At 36.7% G+C, this 22,027-nt stretch overlaps 5 protein-coding genes across 5 annotated transcripts; 3 read left to right on the forward strand and 2 right to left on the reverse strand.

The window, feature by feature from the left end:
- The first annotated feature begins 4,143 nt into the window (after positions 1-4,143).
- LOC129746672 (uncharacterized) lies at positions 4,144-6,092 on the forward strand. Its single transcript, XM_055740493.1, has 4 exons — positions 4,144-4,524; positions 4,586-4,701; positions 4,906-5,184; positions 5,245-6,092. The coding sequence occupies exons 1-3, from the start codon at positions 4,499-4,501 to the stop codon at positions 5,121-5,123; spliced, it is 360 nt and encodes a 119-aa protein (XP_055596468.1). The 5' UTR covers positions 4,144-4,498; the 3' UTR covers positions 5,124-5,184; positions 5,245-6,092.
- A 923-nt stretch (positions 6,093-7,015) lies between these two features.
- LOC129746671 (uncharacterized) lies at positions 7,016-8,023 on the forward strand. Its single transcript, XM_055740492.1, has 2 exons — positions 7,016-7,166; positions 7,240-8,023. The coding sequence occupies exon 2, from the start codon at positions 7,308-7,310 to the stop codon at positions 7,917-7,919; it is 612 nt and encodes a 203-aa protein (XP_055596467.1). The 5' UTR covers positions 7,016-7,166; positions 7,240-7,307; the 3' UTR covers positions 7,920-8,023.
- Positions 8,024-8,307: 284 nt separating this feature from the next.
- LOC129746670 (MAPK/MAK/MRK overlapping kinase-like) lies at positions 8,308-10,147 on the forward strand. Its single transcript, XM_055740491.1, has 5 exons — positions 8,308-8,347; positions 8,405-8,609; positions 8,673-9,347; positions 9,411-9,531; positions 9,598-10,147. Exons 1-5 carry the CDS (start codon positions 8,326-8,328, stop codon positions 9,808-9,810), a joined length of 1,236 nt encoding a protein of 411 aa, XP_055596466.1. The 5' UTR covers positions 8,308-8,325; the 3' UTR covers positions 9,811-10,147.
- LOC129746669 (uncharacterized) lies at positions 9,872-14,026 on the reverse strand. The gene is made up of 5 exons (XM_055740490.1): positions 13,903-14,026; positions 13,629-13,833; positions 12,695-13,575; positions 10,468-12,623; positions 9,872-10,404 (listed from the first exon to the last, which is right to left on the reverse strand). The coding sequence occupies exons 2-5, from the start codon at positions 13,723-13,725 to the stop codon at positions 10,320-10,322; spliced, it is 3,219 nt and encodes a 1,072-aa protein (XP_055596465.1). The 5' UTR covers positions 13,726-13,833; positions 13,903-14,026; the 3' UTR covers positions 9,872-10,319.
- A 5,838-nt stretch (positions 14,027-19,864) lies between these two features.
- LOC129747311 (uncharacterized) lies at positions 19,865-21,008 on the reverse strand. Its single transcript, XM_055741461.1, has 2 exons — positions 20,876-21,008; positions 19,865-20,816 (listed from the first exon to the last, which is right to left on the reverse strand). The coding sequence occupies exons 1-2, from the start codon at positions 20,897-20,899 to the stop codon at positions 20,103-20,105; spliced, it is 738 nt and encodes a 245-aa protein (XP_055597436.1). The 5' UTR covers positions 20,900-21,008; the 3' UTR covers positions 19,865-20,102.
- Positions 21,009-22,027: the final 1,019 nt, after the last annotated feature.

Genomic DNA, 22,027 nt, shown 5'->3' on the forward strand with positions numbered 1-22,027 from the left:
CCTCCCAAACCCGGCTGCTAGATAAGTGGAACCAGCAGCAGCACACTGGCAGAAGTGGGCAGCGGCACCGTTCATCAACAAAAATTGAGTATCCAATTCCAGGTCATGATGGATCTAATAAGGTTCTTACAATTTCAACACCGAATCTATTGAACGGAAATGGGTCCGAAACAGCTAAAGGAAACCGTAAGTAATCTGTATCATTTATTATTTAAAACGTTAGGTACTTTTAAATTGAGTAGTGAATATATCACTATTAGACGAATGTTATACTTTATATAAGTTATACTTAATACTTTATATTGGATCAATGATTTATCATAAATTTGTTGATTCTTAACCTATCGTCATGAGCAAATACAGTACTCGCTCGTTAATAAGATATTTGTAATCGGACTTGCTTGATAATCGAACGCCTGACGACTTCTAAGAGCTGAGCCCAAGTTGAGTTGCTTGCTACTCTATAATCTGCCGTTATGTTTAAAAAAAAACTCCACTTTTCCAACGTTTTCTCAAAAATATTCCTCAAGTAGCACGATTAATTAGGTCGGTCGTTTCTATATTCATTCCAGTCCATACTGTGTCCGACTAGCGAGCAAGTACTGCGTTATGGTTGTCTTAAAAATAAAACAAACTGTAAATTAAAAAAAACATGTAATAATAAATTGATTCTTCCGAAGTTCAACAGAAGATTATTTAAATAAAAATAATTTAAGAGCGAATATCCTGTAACAAAAAAGAGCACATATTAACCGTTATCGCAGACACCAGATACCCAGACTGACCACTGAAGGCGGATTTTGGCGCTTGTTCCGCAGCGCTATCTACGGGTTATCGTGAAACTAACGGCCACATACACAAAAGGAAAAATCTCGATATACCACACACACATTTGCATTGTGCTATTTGTTTTTTTACATCTAGCGATGAACACGGTCGTTTTTGATAACCTACTTTTGATAGAAAAAAAATATAACACGATATATACCAAAAACCACTAAACAACCTTTTTTTAATTGGAGCGCATTAACCAAATGTGGTTAGAATTCAACCATAAAGCTTATAAAGAATTACATCGACTTCGACAGAAATGAAAATTGACTGAAAAATTGAGATTTTCTGCTCCACTTCCTTATTGCGTTGTGGTTGAAAATTAGCCATTTTATGACATCTTTGGCTTCATTTGTAAAGACCACTTTCAACTGCAAGACTTCGTTAACCCCGAAACCTCCGTCAATGGTAAGTTCAACTTTCCCTAGTAGAAAAATATTGTGACAAACCCAATTATTTGTAAATAGTTATAAAACGATCTAGAACTTGTTGAGAAAACGACATATGACATCGTATAAACATTCCACTGATTGTATATTGCAAAACTACATTATATTGAATGTGGCTTTAAGTTATATTACTGTTTAGAACTGTTAAATCAGTTGAATGGACGAGATTCTTACAAAATTTTGTTGAACAATCTGTTTCAGTTATCTATGAAAAATTTAGTCATATTTGAAAATTGTCTTCTTTTCAAAATATCTAACTAAACTTGGATATCAAACTAGCCCTTTTACTGCCCACTGGATGAGGCAGTTGTGGAAAAAATATTTTTGGCTTCGAGATGATTCATTTCCCATCAAATTTAGTACAATTTCTAACAAAGTGCGTTGGTTGACATAATGATGATTCTTGACAAACAATCTCAATTATTCGAGTCTGTTTATTCTTAGCTATTCTTAGCTTAACTTTTCCTGTTCTGTTGTTGAGTTATTTTTTCATTATTATTTTTTTGGTTAGATTTCGAACCATTTTTTGAATATCGCACGTGTAATTGAATCTATCCATGGGTAAAACAAAACAAACGTGAATTAGTCACATCAAAATCAAAACATTAAATGAATTCACTCACACATACATACGATATTTGACATTCCATAGAACGACAAGAAAATAAAAATGACTTTCGTTTGCATCAAGATAGTACTGCCCAAGTAACCATAAGCACTAAAATCTAGCACCAATTCTGCTCTAGCGTCAGCTATATAGCTTGATTCTGTGCATCATTTTAGCACTGTGAGCCAGGTTTGGCGAAATTAACTGCTGCTTTAGTGCAGAAACTGGTATAACCATATAAAAGCACTGTTATAGCATTGGTTGATGCTATAGCGTTGGCGGGCAAAATGCTGGGAAAATGCAAATGGCGTTCAAATGAGGTTCGACCATGCGGAAAAAAATATTTTTCGGATTTTTGTTTGGTTCCATTTTTCTGCCATGATACTTAATTTGTAATTATTTTTATATTCGCTTATGCATATTGAGAAGATCTCTCGGATTGAATTTTCTACATGATATTTTTTTTTTATTTTTCAGCTGATAATCTGGAATCGAACTCATGACATATATGGCTCTGACATTTGACATTGACTTTGCCTGTGAACCTATCAGGTCCGCGTTTAATCTATGAAAAAAAAAGACCTATTTGAATCAAATTTCTAGCAACCGGTGCCCTAAATTTGCATTGATTCAGCATCAATCAATGCTTATGTGCTTTGGCCTAATGCCACTGTAGTGCTTACATAGTGCTTAAAAGCATTAAAACAAGCTTGTGTGATGCCAATTTAATGCTTAGAAAATATAGCATTTGTTATTCTGATTTAGAGCAATGTTGCATTTCAAAAGCATTGTGCAAAGCTGATAAAATGCTAGTTGCATTTTAAAACGGTGGTATAATTCTAAAATGATGCAGCATAGCACTCGAAGGGCTGTTGTAATGCAAAATTGCACTTGACGTGCTGATATAGTGTAATTTAGCCTTTGAATGCTGGTGTAAAGCTATAAAAATGCAAAGCTTTAGTGCTTATGGTTACTTGGGTGTTCTTTTACCATTCAAAATTCGTTTTGGTGGTGTGGAAAAGCATTGAAATTAATATATATAAGTTTAGTTACAGCGAAATTATTTCTTATTATTAGGCATCGGTTAAGGAACATTAAAATGAACCTTATTCAAATTATAGTTTTTTGAAGAATGGATTCATTTAGTAAACTAATTACTTTCGAAATATGGTTTTAAAAAAACTTTGAATCAAAGAATTTGGTTGAATGTCAAAGGTGAAAAAATTTCGGAAGCAGAGAGAAATGGATTTGAAACCTACATTTTGAAATATTCCAAGTTCAGTGCAGTTTTTCAACAATTTTTTTTTCGAATAAAAGATTTTTAAATTGACATTTCTCACGCGCACTTGCTCTCGTGTACGGATTAAGAAGGGGAAAAAAGTCTAAAAACATGGTCGCTTTTATTTCCAGTCCAGTCCAGAATTATGCCAAAAACAGTTGTTTTTTGACATTTCTCACGCACATTTGAGCAGGGAAAAATACCCGGTCGACAAACACGGTCGTTTCTGAGGTTATTTTTCCAAAAATTTATAAGTTTTAGTGAAACAACCAGCATTATATCACGAACACTTCCAGCGGCAAATAGAATTTAAGATCTTATCAATACATTCATCACTTTTAAATATTATTCAATATACCTATGTCGATAACTTATTTCACTCCTCAAACCTATCTAGGTACGAGCCAAGAAACAGTTAAGATAAATTAGAATTCAAGTTTTTCAAGGATTTATATATAGATTGTCTTTTTGGTCGCAGTCAACCTTTCAGATTAAGACAAACAATTCCGAACTCAATGAATTATTTATAACAGACATTATAATTTTCATACTGTTACTCAGCCGGATAAATTAATTTTGAAATCGAAACTGAATCTCAAAATTAATTGGCTCTGAACTAAGAACCGCTATAACGTTGCGTTTGTATTTTTTCCATCTCAATCGATCAACAGTCATTGTTTGTATAACATTCATCTCTTATTATGATACAGTAAATTAAAATAAACAATTAACATTGAAGACAAAAACGATAATGAAAATGTTTGAGATAGAATTTCAAATACTAATAGGTGATTCAATCGTGACGGTTTTCATTTGGCTTGTTAATTATCAAGTGTAATTTTTTTTCTTGATGTAGCACAGTAGTTTCACGATGCCCCGACAGATGGCGTATGATTCTGGGCGACTTGTAGTTGTATGGATTCAAGCGCCACTGATCAGTCTGGGTATCTGGTGTCTGCGCCGTTATTTTACAGGTAGAAAACAATTACGTGACGCACGAAATTTTCAATTGCACACATTAGAAAATTTTAGTGCGCCTGGCATCCCAGTTGGGCAGCAAAAGAGAAACGTCAAAAGGACGGTTTTGTTTATATTCGGTTCGGTTCTTTGTATACAATTCGGTGGAAATTCGGTGAACGGCCAAGTTAGTTGTATGAAGATGGATCGAACGTCGCAGATCCGGTTCCGGGACAACAATGTTGTCAATGCTCCCGGCTCGTAGAAACGGATTTGAATCCAGCCCGCCAGTAGCAATCCGGCGTTCGAAATTCTAACGCACTTAGCCAACAAAATGGAAATTCGTTCGGTATCTCCGGTCGATTCATTTCAACAATGTGTCCAACAACAGATGCAATAATGTAAGTTTTTCTCCAAACAATATATTAACCATTCCTCAATAAGTTATTACTTTTATTACAGCCAACGTTCTTGTCCGTCGTTCGATGGTTTATACTGGTTCCGCAAGACGAGGGTTCCATGTCGGCGGCTGTTCAGCTTAAACCGACTAGGACAGAAGACTCGGATGGCTAACGATGGTTCGTCCTTTAGGAGTCAGCTGATTTTATGCCACTATCTTCGAATCAGAATTGAAATATTACCCGATGGCAACCAAGCCGGATCCATTTTTAATCGCGTTCAACAAAAGTAGATTCCTAGGAGCAATTTTTTTGATCTGCCTTGACTAGTATGTGGTAACCAACGATTCCTAGTACTCTGATGTGTCTTTTTTTATTTTCTAGAGTCCTTCGCAACAATCTTCGACCTACTCATCCAGAGTGTTTTTGTTGAGATTGCCCAGATAGTCCAGCGCAAATCCACCATCGATGGAGAGTCGTTCGACATTAAACATTTTAATATTCTTCGAGAGAAGATTGCTTCGGCCGGTTTGGTTTCACGATCAATGAAACCTCCATGGGCTTCAGCCAGGTTAAAACGACAACCTATGGATTACTGCTAAACGGATTTACCTTGGATTCAAAAGTACTCTCTTAGAGTTTGTTCTGGACGGAACTCCTAAGGTTTGAAAATAGCTGAATTATTCTGATAAAATCATTATTAAACAAAATTCTCCTAACTAGGTTAAGGAACATTTGCTGGACTCCAAGAAGGATATTGACCAACTCACTGGGTACTACATGACCCACTTGGAAAAAAGTAGCGGCGGTTCGACGTGTTCTAAAATAGCAGCAACATCCCCCGGATCGGCGACGCCAGCCACCGATAATGTGTCGCGAATGGCTACCATCGCCGCTCCTCGGAAAATCAGTTGTTAGGTCTCACTATTTCAGCATATCCATTGACGAGTTGATTTTGAAATTGCTGCAATAGCACGGACGGAGCTACCACAATCGAAAGCATTGTTAATCGAGGGACAAAAAAATTACAGTAGGACCAGTTTGTCGATTACAACTTTCGCAAAAAATCGTCGTTAGTCACTGATTTGAAAAGTGCATTTACGATAAGAATCGGAAAAAACGAGAAATTAAGAAAAAAAAAGAATAAGTGACAGTTTTTCGAAAAGTTTTTTTTTCGAGGGAAGTTTTAAATTCAGAGTCTCAGGAAATGTATGTTTTTATAATTTAAAATTATGTTTTTTTTGAGTTGAAAGCAATTTAATATTTTGTCACATGCGATGCTTCTATTTTGTGCAGCTTATTTTGCAGAAATTTACATCAACGATGATTTAGTTTTATATCTCGCAATATCTATGCAGTGAACGACAATGCAATTTTGGATAGCGTACTTAAAACATCCACATTTACAATTCTCGCAAACATAGCATAGAGAGGTTAAGGTAATTTTAAAAGTTTTACGACCATATGTTAGCATTCAATTTTTGAATGAATATTATAGAATAATCACGAAAACCATATTATGTTGTAGATAGGTAAAGATTAGTTGAAGATTTCATTAAAATGAAATAAATTGGAGTCACAGAACAAATTTATGAAAATATGTTACTATTATTTCCTGAAAAATCCCTGAATTGATGCACTTGTGGAACTTTAGGTCCAAGACAATGTAATTTTATGTGAAATGCGTTGATTCATTTATGTGCATCCATTTTGACATAAAATTACATCTTTTCCTTTGTAATTTTATGTCTATGAGAATTTATGGCTTCAAGCGTTTCTATCTTCTCTAGTGTAATTTTATGTCAAAAGTGATGCTTCTGTTTTGTGCATCCAATTTGACATAAATTTACACCAAAAAATTAATAGTGTGTAGGGACAATCCCCTAGCCCGGTCCGCAACGCGAAGCGTAAGGACCATATTTTATTTTAGTTCGAACGCGAAGCGTGAGGAGGCTTCCTCGAAATTTTGATCCATCATTTTATGCCAAACGGTCATTATGCCAAACGGCCATTATGCCAAATGACCATTATGCCAAACGACCATTATGCCAAACGGCCATTATGCCAAACGACTTTATGCCAAACGACTTTTATGCCAAACGGCGTTATGCCAAACGGCTTTATGCCAAATGACTTTATGCCAATCGGTATACAATCATTTTCAATTTATTTAAGTGATCTGCTCTTTTATTAAAAAAATTAATTAACTTTCAACTGCAAAAATGTTTTGTTGTTTAATTTACAAGTTTTAACAAACAGTTCAAACTAGTTTGATCCATAATAAATGCAGCTTGCCATGAACTATTGAACCAATTACAACTTTCGATGATTTGTGTTTTAGAATAAATTTCTTATTTACAAATATGTAGGTAAATAAAATTTATTTCTGTGAATATAAAATATAATAATTTCAATAATTATTTAAGTAATGGCTCAGCCTAACAAAAACACTTCGGCATACATTAATTCGACCAGACTAGGGCAACCCACTTTTGTTTGATGCTTTGAAGCGCCGTGCACGAGATTTTCAAATCGAACAGTTCGGTCGGGCTCGCAGAATATTCGATTCTGTTTGTTTTTTCCCCAACGTATACCTGCTAGTGGTCCCGAAAATTGGCCAGAAAGGAGAAAATGAGCTGAAGAAGGTTTGTTTTATTGCAATGGATTTAGTCTCGTAGTCTACCTGTGAAAGTTAACTACTTTCCCTCCTTGTTTCAGAAATAGACTGGTTCTATTTCATTGAGGAAAACACCAGGTAACAGTTCAAAGTTTTAAATCCTCCCACAATGGCTAGTGAAATTCCGATGACCACCGATCAAAAACCAGTGCCCTTCGATTCATCCTGTTACTCAGACGATGGTTACCTGTCCCCATATTGTTGCTCCAGTGATGAAGAGCTGGATCGTTCACAAAACCGAGAATTACTGGACGAAATGCCAGCCTTCTCCACACATTCCTTGTCTCCATCCGGAAGATCTCTTTCACCGATTGATATGGAAACTCCATCACCGCCAAGGTATTCCCTTAATTCGACCTACCATAGTGCTTTCGGGACACCGTGTGATAGTCCCAGCCAACAGCCACCTCCAGGAAAAGGTTACGTTACGTTGGAGGAAATAAACGCTCGAATTGGTATGACTCCACCAGATTCCGAACGCAGTCGATCGCGGCTTAACTTGGAAACCATTTTCGAAGGCCAGTTCCTGGAAACTCCACCGAAGAAAGAATTCGAATCGAGAACAAACCAATCGAATCTTCTGCGCCGTTCATTGAGGAATCGGGCACTTTTTGGGGGCGTAGACCCCGTTAGCCAATCGTCGCCTTCGTCCTCGAAGGGTGGTGATATTGAAAACCTATCCGGGCAGTTCGACAGCGCATGTAGGATAATACGCAACTAGATAAATGTAAAGTCGATAATTAGTGAGTGCCTTTGGTTTGCCTGATTTTTTTCAGGAAGTTCAAGATTATTATCATTAATATTAGAATTAAACTCGATTGCAATGCAGCAATTATTACTTTTTTTTATGGAAAATAAATTGTTTATTTCAATTTGTAGCAAAGCTTTTCTGGTTTAATAGAAAATTTGAAAGAATTTCTTAGTGAGCTAAGGAACTTCTGAAGACAATTCTGGAAAGCATAAAATTTTCTCAATTTAAAAAAAATCATTAAAGAAAAAACAAATTGTAGGATTAGATTAGCAGACTTTGTGAAAAAAACTGTCTTGAAAACTTTGATTTCGAGGCCTACTATTAAAAAGTTTTCTTTAAATTATGACAGTTGTATATTTTATCTTAATTTTCGGAAATGCCAGAATTCGAATTGGCAGGTTGGTATAAATAGAAAACTTTATAATTTCTGATTCTAATTTACTGCCAATTTTCAGATTACAAAATCCTAGGGAAGATTGGGGAAGGTTCATTCTCTGAAGTTTATCAGATAAGACAACGGCGCACCGGATTGCATTACGCAGCGAAAAAACTCAACAAATTGTACAAAACCTCAGCTGAGGCCTTAGAATGTTCCGAAATCCAGGTCATGAAAGTCTTAGATTATCACCCAAATGTGGTCAGCTTTGTGGACATTCTTCAGTAATGTTAATCCAATTATTTACTAACGAAAACAACCTAAAGAAAATTTGTCTTTATTTCCAGTGATGAAATTAACGGTACATTAACCCTCATAATGGAACTGATGGACATGAGCATGTACGACTACATCAAGAATCGTAAAAGATGTCTATCGGAAAAACGTGTGAAACGGTTTCTGTACCAAATCGTCTGCGGGCTCAATCATCTGCATCGAAATGGAATTTTCCACAGAGACATCAAACCGGAAAATATACTTATTAAGATACCTCGTAAGCTCAAAGAAAATGAATTGGTCCAGCTGGCTGATTTCGGTTCAATCTGCCATACCAGCGTTCAACCGCCTTATTCTTCATACATATCTACCCGGTGGTATCGTTCACCGGAATGTCTGCTCACTTCCGGTTATTACGGGCCAAAGATGGACATCTGGGCAGTGGGTTGCTGTTTCTACGAAATGCTGACACTGAATCCATTGTTTCCCGGCGAAAACGAACTGGACCAGTTGCATCTAATTCACGAGATTCTGGGCTCACCTTCACCGACCATGCTGGCAAAGTTTCGAAATTTAAATCAATTGAACTATGACTTTCCCAAGCGTAAAGCAACGGGCTTGCGCAGTATGGTTCCTTTGCTCAGCCACTATGGTGTCGATGTGTTGAACCGCACGTTAACGTACTCACCGGAAACACGGATAAGCGCTGCAAAACTTCTGCAACATTTGTACTTCGAAGATCAGTGGTAATCACAAACTTTTGTCGTCGCTAATGACCTTCATCTGATCGTTTTAATTTCTTTAAATAGCAAAACCAAAAGGACATCACGCTTATCTTCGTCGATGCACAGCTTGGACGAAGTGGGTGATGGTATCAGCGTAAATAACAGTCTCAAACCATCATCCGGGCGACGAAAAGGTACCAAAGGGGTAAGTAGTTGAGCTTTACTCTGTGATTACCGAACTAATGTTTTTCTTCATACATCTCCACAAAAGTCCAACGGTAGCACCGAATCGCTTGATCGATCAATTCGAAGCGGATTCAAGGCTTATCATGGCTCAACCGCCAGCTCAAAGTGTAAACTTTCAGTAGAAATGACCAAAAACAAGAACTTAGAACGAATGTGGGGCATGAATCCAGGTCCTGGCAAGTCTCGATTGGTTCAACAAATTTATACCGCCAGAAGTAGCGAGCCCACACGAATTTGAAAGCAACTTTACTCTACGCAGGATTTATTTTTTTTGCAAGTGACAAGTAACAAGTTCTATATTTTATATCTAAAAAAATATTTATTCTTTTTTGCGTCTAACAACTGTGAATCGTTTTGTTTCTTAGAATTTACATGGTATAGTAGTAAAATAACCCAAATAGAAAATTTAATAACGAATCAACAACTAAAATCAATACGGTTTTCCACGCTTAGCGCTGACTTAGTTGAATGACGAGGTTAATCCTTACGATAAAACTGATTTAATCTATAATCAGGTACACGATATGGATACATACTATACGTTAGACACATCGATTTGTGCACCAAATTATAGATAATTTCTACCGTTGAGCAATGACCAGAGAATGCTAAAACGATTTTAAAAGGATGATCAAATAATATTCACTTATTACAATTAAGCACGAGTAGTGGGAAAAAGGGCGGCATTCTACGTTTCGACATTCAAAATTTAAGGCGTTATCTTTAGCTAGCTTTTTGGTGGTATCCTTAGCATTGAGTCAGTAGCCTTTCCAGCATGTCGGGGTTGTTGTAAAGTTTGATTTTCAAAAATCCTGGATTCAACTCAGAGAACCTGTTAAGAAATATGTCATTAACGCACGGCATTTTTTTTTTAAATAACAGCGGAAGGACTCACCTCAATCCAAGATCTTTAAGCGTAGCCTGGACGCGATGCTTAATGATTGGTATTCCGTCAGCCGAGTGCAAACCTCGTCCGGTAATGATGAACAATTCCTTGTACTGTTGCTGGCGAGTGCGTAGCTTGCCAGCATGTTCAGCAAGGAAAATTTCCAAACACCTGAGGGCTTCCTCCGAATGTAGGTAGTGTAAATCGAGCACGTCGGAATTGTTTAGCGTTAATTTGTGAACTTCCATGATCGAATTAGAGGCTTTGCTGTTGTACCAATCGATCTTGGTACGGTGAAGTCGTGCGATTTGGGCGTAGTAATCGGCAACTCCAGCCATGCCCCGTTGAATGGCGTTTCGTGCTTTTTCGTGGCATTCATTTTTAAGATCTTGATGATGCTGTGACAGATTACGACATTCTTCTGCCGTTTTGAGGTGCAAATTGATAGCATCTTCATTGCTGATGCGCGGAGTAGTAGGCAATACAGTAGATTGTGTAGGAAGAGCTTTTTGTTTCTCATTTTCCGCCCGCAAAAGAAGAGCTTCTCGCTCCTTTGCTATTTGGTTACGGAATTCTTCCGGAATGGAGTTGTTTAAAACATTCACAGTATCGTGGAATTTGTTGTTGTGGGCATGCAATATTTCTGTCAGTACTTTTTCTTCTACGCTGGGAAACATTTGAACCAATTTCTGTCGAGTCATCTGAGTAGCTAAATCTTGAGGAACTTGTTTTACCCAGCCATTGGTTTGCTCATTTCGATAAGCCGACATCGCACGTTCCATTTCGATAATATCATTTAGATTTGGTGTATCGGAGTCTGCCCTGATATCACGAAAAAGTATTGGATACTTCTGTTTGATTTCCATTTGTTTAGCTATCTGCGCATCTCTTCTCATTGTGAAATGTTTTTCCTCTTCTCGGTAACTGTAGATAGTGTCCATGAATGATAGAAAAAGCTGTTCGGCTATTTCTGTACTTATGTAGACTTTGGTTTGTTCTTGTGTAATATCATCTATCGACAAGTGTTTTGCGCTGTGTTTGTCCTTGAATATGGCATGGAGTTGTTTGATTAGATCTAGTCCTAAATTGACCTCTAATATTTCCGATTTGGTAGGCTCATCTTTAGCCGTATCCTCTGGCTCTTCAAATTCCATTAAAGATTCTTTTGTTATTTTTCCTCCGGCCACTCGAATTTGCTGAAGATGATCCGAGTAGTTGTTTTTCCCCAGAACAACCATTGCTTCCAATTGCTTTTTAGCCCTTTGTAGGTCTTCAGAAAGAGCTTTATCTTTTTTTCTAATCGTACTTCTAGGAGAACCCGAACTTACCGTCGATCGATCTGTATCGCTACTTTGCTCACTGTTTAAAGGCACTTGTGTTGCTATTGGTTCACTACAGTCACATTCGAACGCCATCTGACCACCACCAATCGCCTCATCAAAACCATTTGTCATGCCATCGAATTCGTAAGTCTTCTGCTCTTCCAGCAACAAGTTAGCTGTCCAATCGCCATCACCATTACATTTTTCAAATAAATCCCACAAATAATGAGCTGGAATATGCGGATACAAATTGCATATTTCCGAAAAACTGGAATCTTCATTCTTGCAGCCCCTTTTGTGTTTCACTAATGCTATTCGCTTATTGTTTGCTTGCGTACGATCGCTTTTCTTTTCAATCATTTTTATCGGAGTTGTTTCCATTGGAGTTAGCCTTTCACTTGGAACGAAATTTTGTGGCAGTGATTGTTCTTCTAGCGACGTATCTATCTTTGGAACTGTGAATCGTTTTGGTTGCGATTGGTTAAGTTCTATTTTAGGCTTTTCCGGCTGCTGGTTAGTAACTGCGTCGGATTGCGCCCAAAAATTCAAACATTCCTCGTCGTAGGGCTTCCATTTATCATCGGTGATGACCGGCCAGTTCCAGTTTTCTTGTAAATTGTCCACATCCAGCAGGTCTTCCTCAGCAGCTGGCAACAAATGTCTTGAAGAAGCGATCATATGTTTTGGTTTTCCTCGAGCTGGCTTTGAAACAAGCTGTCCCGGATTATTGATTTCGAGATTTTCCTTGCTTTCAACGGAATTTTCGTTGGCAGTATCCCAATCGGCTGTTGACCATTCCGGTAATGTTGGCTCTTCTTTTTCGGGAATCTCATTGATTGAATTCTGGAGATGCACAAATTGACGAGTTGAAGAAGGGAATAAAAATTAAATAATTTTGTATGCAATCGACTTACCTGCAAGCTGCCTAGGTCGATTAAATCCTGTCGTATAATAGGAAAGTGTCTCATCTTGGGCAACTCCTTCGAGGCATGTTCTAATTTACATTGGCGATACAAATCGTGAATGTCTCTGAGTCTTTCGTAATTACCCAGCATGGCTTTTATTTTATGTTCTGGCACACCATGTACATTCCTGGCGCCCAATGATCTTGCATTATTTCTCCAATAAGTCACCGGTTCTAGCACATCCAGATAGTACCCGTTTTCTGCTGCAATTTGTACATATGCGTGCATTTCCCAATGTCTCATGTGGGTGTTGTCCACCACTAGTGGACTCCATCCATCCTTTGCCTTAGCTCGAACATTATTTTGGTTGAAGCGATGCGCTTCATCAATTCGATCTGCTTGATACTTGTAAACGCCATTCACCATGAAATAGTCATCCGCACTGAACACATGGTTCCGATAGTCCCCATTAGCCAAGGTTTTGTCGATGACTGCCCGAGCTAGAAATGACTTTCCGGATCCAGGAGCCCCACGCATAAGTACCATTACTCTTAAACCTCTGTTGATAAGATCAACTAAGGTTTCAAAATTAGACGGCCATTCTTGTGCATTTGCTGAGCGTTTTGGACCCATTTTTGTAGGCGTCTGTAACTTGTTCACAAAACCTTGATTTTCTTTGTTTTGAAGGAAGGATGCAAATGAAACGGGGCTCATGGCGGAATCTTTTGCCTGAGACATTGTCTTTTTGATCGCACCTGTCGAATTTTTAGGCTCTTCGCGAGTGGGTAATACAGGCCAGTGCTGCTCGGCAGTAACTTGTTGTTGTTTATCCCCGACTAAAGGAGATGGTTCGTCATCATGTTTGAGCAACTTTTCAATACAAAGTTCCACTGGAAAGGAATTATTGAAATTAATATATTATTGAGGGGAAACGGACTCTTACAGTCATGTCCATGTGCAGATGATATTTTTTGAATGCGTTGGTGGTCAATGTAGTCCCCGAACATCTCCATCAGCTGGGCAAATGTTTCTTCATGCATGTTTTTGGTTCTTTGTCAATGCAACAAGCGCAACAAACACAATGAACTTTGAAAGCGAATGATGTGGACGATCCGAAGGTCAAATATTAATTTGACGTTTTAGGGTATCTGAAAGCAAAATTCATAGAATTAATTAGTTTCCCAATATTTCGGCAGTACCTGGATAGGCAGACTTACATATTTATAAACAATATTTATCGATATCGGTGGGAAATTTTGGAAATAATTTTTGTACCAAATTCACGTTGCAAAATAATAATAAACACATCACTGCACAGTGGTCCAGATCAAACATTTAGCGAGACAAAATTAATAACACAAAATCGGTGCGTTTTAGACAAATCATTTGTTCTACAAAGTTACTTTATATAATAAGCGCTTTCTTTTTAAAAGGTGAGTTATTAGGACGTGTCAATACCGTGGAAATTTGCGATACTAACTTCTTTCGGCGAATAGATAGAGTATATAAAGGTTCTAGAAAGCTGTAGGTTGTACCATTTGAAGAAACTTTGCTGAACATATCAAAGTCGTGCAATGAAATGGTATCGCTCTATGATTTTTTCAAGATTAAAAGAGTAGGGCGTGTCTATAAAAACGGTTTTTTGCTCATAACTTTTTTAATAGAAGCTCTACAAGTTTGATGTGTTCTAAACACTTTCTCAACACAACAAAACGCATTTTTTTCTCGAAGATTGTGCATGGCTATAATCTTATTGTCTTTTGGAGCTAGGAGCATTATCGTGTAAAAAATTATCAATTTTTGAGCTGCTATATCTCAAATTGGGGCAAACGAAAAAATCTGCTTTTTGCTGCATAAACTAGATTGTAACACGAGTCTTAGATACAGAAAAAACTGGAGATGCGTTTTTTGTTTAACTCGAGATTTTTAATTTTGAACATTTTATATTTTTAAGTTTTTTTCAAACAAAAAAGCACGTATAAAAATTTTGTGTTTTAATGTTCATTGAAATAACATTCTGTTGGTCGAATGAGATTATTTATGATTTATTTTTTACTTTTCTCAAATATTCCCTTTTTTAATACTGTAGCTAAAAATACTTTTTTATATAAAAAAAAATGCATATTCATTCAACAATAATGTTCAAGATGTTAAATTCAAACATTTTTCAAAATACCGTGCGCAGCTTCAGGTAGTTAAAATTCTTTGACCATGAATTTTAGCTTCTCTACATTGCCTACAACTGAACTCAACTCAACTTAAAAAAAGATTATAACAAGAACAAAATGTTTCATTTCGTAAGTTGAATTTCAAGTTACGAACACGCCAAGAATGATAATTAATTCCTAATGTGTAGGAAGCTTTTAAAAACACCTTCATGGATCGTATGTACGCATGTTACGGGGAAAAACCATAACAATAATTACTAGGATTTTCCTCGTCGATAAGTTGTGGTTCGTTCAGCCTTTCCCAGATGTTTTACTAATGTAAAATTTTTGAGAACATGAGTCGGTCAAATTGTTAATTTCTTTTGTAATCAGCCATGGTAAAGGTTAGTTCGCTTTTGGTATTGATATTGACAAAGAAATTCTTGAACAAACAACATGTTGGACATGACATATTATCTCATCTTCCATTTTCAAACTTCTCTCTGCGTTAACACACGGGTTTCATTTTTAAAAAGAAATTTGATTGGTCTACATAATGTAACTGAAGAGGGATAGTAATTGTTCCCTTCTAAAAAGTTCATTTGACGGTTTTCAAAGTGCTGAGCTTTAGTTAAGTCACTCCGACAAAGAAACGCCAAACCTTCCTCTGGCGCATACGGATCTACCGTGGGTTGTACAGACGCTTGCGAAGATGCATCTGGTGATTTTTTCAGAGAGTTGACTTTTTGCCTTACATTTCAGGTAATTTTCTTCTTGCAATTAAAAGTTTAAAAAAACACTGTATGGAACTTCCATTTCGGTTAATCGAATATATATGTCTAATATCAAACTCGCCAAACATGACATACTGAATAGCACGCCTGTGCTTTCTGAGGCCATTCTCTGCACAAAAGCAGAAAATTTTCAACAACTTTTAAAGCCAGTAAAATATAGGGTGTTAGAGGAGGTTTTGATATTTTTCTTTGAAAAAGCTTAAAAATATAAAATGTTCAAAATTAAAAATCTCGAGTTAAACAAAAAACGCATCTCCAGTTTTTTCTGTATCTAATACTCGTGTTACAATCTAGTTTATGCAGCAAAAAGCAGATTTTTTCGTTTGCCCCAATTTGAGATATAGCAGCTCAAAAATTGATAATTTTTTACACGATAATGCTCCTAGCTCCAAAAGACAATAAGATAGCCATGCACAATCTTCGAGAAAAAGATGCGTTTTGTTGTGTTGAGAAAGTGTTTAGAACACATCAAACTTGTAGAGCTTCTATTAAAAAAGTTATGAGCAAAAAACCGTTTTTTTAGACACGCCCTACTCTTTTAATCTTGAAAAAATTATAGAGTGATACCATTTCATTGCACGACTTTGATATGTTCAGCAAAGTTTCTTCAAATGGTACAACCTACAGCTTTCTAAAAACCTTTATATACTCTATCTATTCGCCGAATGAAATTAGTATCGCGAATTTCCACGGTATTGACACGTCCTAATAACTCACCTTTTAAAAAGAAAGCGCTTATTATATAAAGTAACTTTGTAGAACAAATGATTTGTCTAAAACGCACCGATTTTGTGTTATTAATTTTGTCTCGCTAAATGTTTGATCTGGACCACTGTGCACTGATTGTACGAAATCATGTTTGGAACACTCAGAATCAAAACAACCCAAAAATAAGAACGCCAGCGCATCAAAACAAAGTTCGGCTGGCGTTCTTGATTTTGGGCTGCTGTCAATGCACCAAAATCAATGTTCGAAGCTCGAACTGACCACCCCAAAAAAATTTCCCTTTATTTTCAGTTGGTTTTGTTTTGCAAACAAAAAAAGTCAGTTGCATTCGGATACAATTTCTGGTAAAATGCTTTGAATTTGCTACAATTTTATCATACTTAATTCATTTTAATTTATGAATTTCCAGAAAACGATTATTTACCTTCTTCAGAAGCCGTAAGGAAATTTCAGGCAGGAGAAAAAACCAATGGAGAACCGAAAGAAGTGGAGGACGATCTGGAACAACCGCATCATTTGCCATTCACGACCTTCGGGTAGCACTATACCCAACAAACATTTTTTGCTGAACAACCGCTGAAACATTGTTTAGTTCTAATTTTAAATCAGCTATCTTGCTGAAAGAAGGCAACCCAAATTCAGAGAGAAACTGCTGTTCAGCCCTTAAACATCGAGATCTGGAGAAATTAATCAGCGAAGATAACATGAAGCCACATGAAACGTCAATTGACGGAGCAACAAAAAAAAACAAAAAGAATGTTGACCGATGTATGTCCGATGTTTGCCAGCTAATTTTCCCCTCCCGTGTTATTTTTTCTTCACTTGAACTTGTCTCGAACTTTGAACCTACGACTTGTTGGTCTCATGCCGCAGAAGGCAGAACCAACCATGCATTCTGCGAAGGAGCAGAAAAGTGTCGCTCTTAAGCGACCAAAATATTTCTCAACCAAGGTCAATTTCATATGAAGAAATTGAAATTGCTACGAGAATAAAATGTAAATTTCCCGGCAAGGCCATTTTATCATGCAAAATGAGAAATCCGAATCATTAGACGATTCAAAAGATAATTATTTTGATTCGTCATGAATAACAAAAAGTTTGATATTGCTGAAAGACGCTTTCGAAGCTACCCTTGTACAGCTGACGGCTGTCAAATTTGAAGGTGTCAAAAATGGTTGGACAAAGGCTGAACAAGTTATTTTTCAGCTTATTTTCCCCTACTATCTATTGGCTGAAATAAAACTTCCTTATACGCTGAAACAGCGCAGAAATATTTCTTTCTTCAGCCAGAAAGCTGAAACAGCAATCAGCACCTCAAAACAGCATACGATCAGAGAATTGGCGTTTTTAATCAGCAAAAATGTTTGTTGGGTAATGCTAGGTAGTCTCAAAGTTGTGAGGACACGTGACGTTCCTAAACGGTACCAATCGTCAGGAGTTTTCGGTATGGCATGAATTTGGCTGTTCCGCACATCAATTGTATTGATTTTGATGGCAGAATGTAAGCTAAGTTTCTTTCTTTATGATGACAACTACACCCTGTAATTCCAGACCGAATGCATTGAAAATTGCTCCGGGATGAATCAAGCCCGAATTTTGCTAGTTGTGAAAATAATAAATAGAAAATAAAATTTCAAAAGGAAATATGAACAAAAGCATTGTCTTTACTAAATTTTTATAATCCCTTTTGATATTCAGGTCATCAAAGGAAAAAATCCCAAAAAAAATCCCTGCCGCATGACATGCCCCAAAATTAAGTTACAAGAATGACATTTATTCTCAAGTTTGGGAAAACCCCCTCAAACTTATTTTCGTCGGGAGCCAGTTTCATCCGATTTTGCGGCATTTCAACTTGGTTTTGGGTTCTACCGGCTTAGAGTGAAATAGAAAGGCGCGAAACTGTCAACATAAAAAGTCAGAGACTGGGATCGATTTATACATTGCACTCAGAACCAAAACAACCCAAAAATAAGAACGCCAGTGCATCAAAACAAAGTTCGACTGGCGTTCTTAATTTTGGGCTGCTGTCAATGCACCAAAATCAAAGTTCGAAGCTCGAACTGACCACCCCAAAAAAATTTCCCTTTATTTTCAGTTAGTTTCGTTTTGTAAGCAAAACAAAGCCAGTCGCATCGGAAACAATTTTTGGTAAAATGCTTTAAATTTGATGAAATTTTATTATGCTTAATGCATTCTAATTTATATTCTTCCAGTAAACGCTTTTTTCATGGATTATACTTTCTTTAGAAGCCGTACCTACTAAAACAGTATTTACATCATGCCTCCAGAGAATTTCCGGAAGGAAGAAAAACCAGTGGGAAACCGGAAGAATCGTAGCCGTTGATACTATATCCACCGGATGTCAATTCCAGTGATGATTTCAGCCTGGTTTCCTTCCGGGTACATCCTGCAGGACAGACCCATTGATTCTGGAAGGAAAATGTAAGCTTTAAGAAGATCTGTTCTTTATGATGGCAACGGCACTCTTTAATCCCTGACCGAATTGCTTGAAAATTTCTCCGGGCTGAATCAGGCTCGAGTTTATTAAATTACTTTCTTCAAAAACTTCCGCCGAAGTCAGTTTATTGTGAAAAAAATATTTTTGGGAATAAAATTAAATAAGAAATATGAATAAAAATATTGTCTTCATTAAATTTTCATACTCCCTTTTGATATTTGGTTCATCAAATGAAAAAAATCCCAAAAAAAATCCCACCGCATGACATGCCCCAAAATTAAGTTGCAAAAATTACGTTTATTCTCAAGTTTGGGAAAACCCCCTCAAACTCATTTTCGTCGGGAGCCAGTTTCATCCGATTTTGCGGCATTTCAACTTGGTTTTGGGTTAGACCGGCCTAGAGTGTGGTGTGGAAAACTGTGACGTCACAGTTATGGGTAGGGTTCTATATATAAGGGGCCGGGGTAAGTCGGGTAAGTAGCCTATACCTACTTACCCCATAAATATTTTCGAAAAATAGTTTGAACATTAATTATGTTTTAATTAAAATCCTAAGATTTTATGTATATTCATCTCGAGCAAACTCCTCATGTCATAAAGTTTTGTAAACTACATTTGACTCACATTTTTTGAATATTTTAATTTGAAGAAGAATCTTGCAACCCATGGAACCCATCTTCAACTTAATTAGCTATTAAAAGAAGTTTGTATAGGCACTTACAGGCAAGTTTATTCATTTTTTATAATCAACCATTTCAATAAAAAGAGCCAAAAAGAAGTGATTTTTTATAATTGTAATATTGAATCAAAAACACAAGATTTCGAATTTGTCCCAATTGACATCCGGGGAGGGGTTTGCCAAATATCCACACTTTTCCATGAAGGGGTTTAAAAATTCTGTTTTCTTTCCACGTGGTATCTGGATGGCCCCTAAAATATGCTTATTAGTGAATAATTTATTCTTTCGTAGTGAAATTATACTTTTTGGAAGTTAAAGTAATAAAACTATTTAAATTCCCTCAAAACTTTTCACCCTGATTTACGAAATACATACTTTAATAGAAGAATACGTATTTATTGTTTTATCCAAGATATCGTTTCCATTATTGAAGAATGTTAACATAAATTTTATTCTTTCAAGAAGATATAACCATTATTCTAATGTGATTCATTCACATTTCTACATTCACAACGTAATTGAATCATTTTGTAAGTCATAATATCATAAATGCACACAAAAAAAAAACTTATCTACAACTTCTGATTACTTCTAAGTTCTCAGCACATCAGATTTAAGACTTATCAAAATCTGGCAGGTCAAATGTGGGTAGTTCTAGAGGCGCCAGAGCCGGAAGTTCTTCCGAATGAAAATCGATCGCTTCCAAAATTGACCGATCTGCCTCTAGTGTAGCGTTTCCTTTTCTCTGATCGGAGCTCAATCTTCCAGTCCCCTTTCCCGAAGGATTGTTTTCCTTTTCCTTTTCGTACATGCTTAATTTTTCCTTGAGGACTTCGTTTTCCGTGGAACATTCGTCAAAGTTCTGCACCATTTGATGGATCATTATATGAAGTGAATGATTGAGCTTGATAAGATCTTCTAAAGAGGAATTTTTCCTGCCCTCTCCAGCGATAGCTTCCGGTCGAGTTTTGGACAAAGATTCCAACAAAGCATCCGTATCGTCTAAGTTTTTATAAATCGAAAGTTGAAGAACGTGATATTTTTCCATATTTTCCATACGCTGTGCAAGATATTCAGGATTCCGACGACGCTGATATTCTAGGGCTTTCATGTATCGCTCGTACTGTTGCTTTTTGTGGCGTAGAAACTCAACCTGCTTGAGGTGATACTTTCTTTGCAGTTGCAAGGATTCTACAACAATCGCCGAGGTGGGAGAAAGTTTAATGGCCTCATCCAGATTGACCACGGCCTTCCGGTGACTTTCGATGGCTTCATCAAAACGTCGATGTTTGGCATAGTTTTCTGCCTTACGGCCATAGACATGTGCCTAAATTAGTGTTTTTCATTATTACCAATGTAATTGCTAATGTTTGCTGGAATACTTACAATATTTAAATATGAATTTTCCATTTTAGTAGGACGACAACAGTGCGAAGGAAATCAGACATAATCGCTTTTGTTTTGAACGAGCACACGCTGAAGCTGAAGTATTCTGAAATGAGCAAAAAATAACTCATTTTATTTTATTTGCACAGGGTGAGCATTTAACATTTTATAATTCGCGCGTGAGTTTTCATTATGTCGTATGAAAGAAAAAAATGTAAACTAACAGTTTTATCACAAGAAAAATACAAGAAACGACAGTCGCAACTTTTTTCCATTTAAAAAATTTTTAGTCTGGAAAACATATTCTACATGCGAAACACAAATTTTAAAGTTGTTTTGATAACTTTTGCAGCAGTTTTCTGTGAATTTTAAGCCTTGTCCACACTAGGAGACGGTTCGTCCCGAGACGGTTGCTGAGACTTGTTTATGTTTACATCTTGGTTGCTGAAGGTCTCCCATACTTGTCGGGAGACTTGAGACGTGCATCTCATCAAATGTAAACATAAACAAGTCTCAGCAAAGCAACCGAAATCGCAGTCCAAGTTGCCTGTGTGGACTACACTGAACCCAAAATCACACTTAAAAAACACTAGAAGATTCACTTAAAAGAGAAAACGGTGTGAATTTCTTCATTTCAAGTGGCTCATGTACATTTCACTTGCCTCTCACTTAAGTTTTAAGTGACCGAATCAATATACACTAGCTTATCACTTGAGTTTTAAGTGACCGGCATTGAATGTCTTCGATGCTCACTTGAAATCCACTTGACCGGTCACTTAAGCCAATATTCACTTGCCCATCACTTAAAATTCAAGTGATTTTTTGCATAGCGAATGTCTACAATGTCAGTATTGATGGTTTCATTGTTGTTTGAAAAAGAAACAACAGAGGTTTGTTTGAGTTGGTAGGTGCAGAATTAAAGTAATTTATATGTTATTAAACAATGATATTTTCCATAGGTCGACCGACAGAAACATCGTGTAAACCGGTTAACACGTCGCAGAGACCTTTTTTAAAGCAATCAGGGTTCGGATACATTTTCCGATGATGATTTATTTTGGAAATATTCAAGTGCAAATAAAGTAAGTATCATGCAAAACAATAAATACTAGTGAAATGATTTTTTTTTATTATTATTTCAGAAAAGATCAA

The sequence above is a fragment of the Uranotaenia lowii genome, chromosome 2 (genome assembly GCF_029784155.1).
Source record: "Uranotaenia lowii strain MFRU-FL chromosome 2, ASM2978415v1, whole genome shotgun sequence".
NCBI classification, from domain to species: Eukaryota; Metazoa; Arthropoda; class Insecta; order Diptera; family Culicidae; genus Uranotaenia; species Uranotaenia lowii.

Excerpts from the sequence above, each read along its gene's own strand:
- LOC129746672 (XM_055740493.1), top strand. The coding sequence starts at position 4,499 with ATGTGTCCAACAACAGATGCAATAAT. Across the intron at positions 4,525-4,585 it reads CCAACAACAGATGCAATAAT|CCAACGTTCTTGTCCGTCGT; the intron begins GTAAGTTTTTCT and ends CTTTTATTACAG. Across the intron at positions 4,702-4,905 it reads GACTCGGATGGCTAACGATG|AGTCCTTCGCAACAATCTTC; the intron begins GTTCGTCCTTTA and ends TTTATTTTCTAG.
- LOC129746671 (XM_055740492.1), top strand. The coding sequence starts at position 7,308 with ATGGCTAGTGAAATTCCGATGACCACCGATCAAAAACCAGTGCCCTTC.
- LOC129746670 (XM_055740491.1), top strand. The coding sequence starts at position 8,326 with ATGCCAGAATTCGAATTGGCAG. Across the intron at positions 8,348-8,404 it reads GCCAGAATTCGAATTGGCAG|ATTACAAAATCCTAGGGAAG; the intron begins GTTGGTATAAAT and ends GCCAATTTTCAG. Across the intron at positions 9,532-9,597 it reads GACGAAAAGGTACCAAAGGG|TCCAACGGTAGCACCGAATC; the intron begins GTAAGTAGTTGA and ends TCTCCACAAAAG.
- LOC129746669 (XM_055740490.1), bottom strand. The coding sequence starts at position 13,725 with ATGCATGAAGAAACATTTGCCCAGCTGATGGAGATGTTCGGGGACTAC. Across the intron at positions 13,576-13,628 it reads ATCTGCACATGGACATGACT|TGGAACTTTGTATTGAAAAG; the intron begins GTAAGAGTCCGT and ends ATTCCTTTCCAG. Across the intron at positions 10,405-10,467 it reads CTTAAAGATCTTGGATTGAG|GTTCTCTGAGTTGAATCCAG; the intron begins GTGAGTCCTTCC and ends ATTTCTTAACAG.
- LOC129747311 (XM_055741461.1), bottom strand. The coding sequence starts at position 20,899 with ATGGAAAATTCATATTTAAATATT. Across the intron at positions 20,817-20,875 it reads AAAATTCATATTTAAATATT|GCACATGTCTATGGCCGTAA; the intron begins GTAAGTATTCCA and ends ACACTAATTTAG.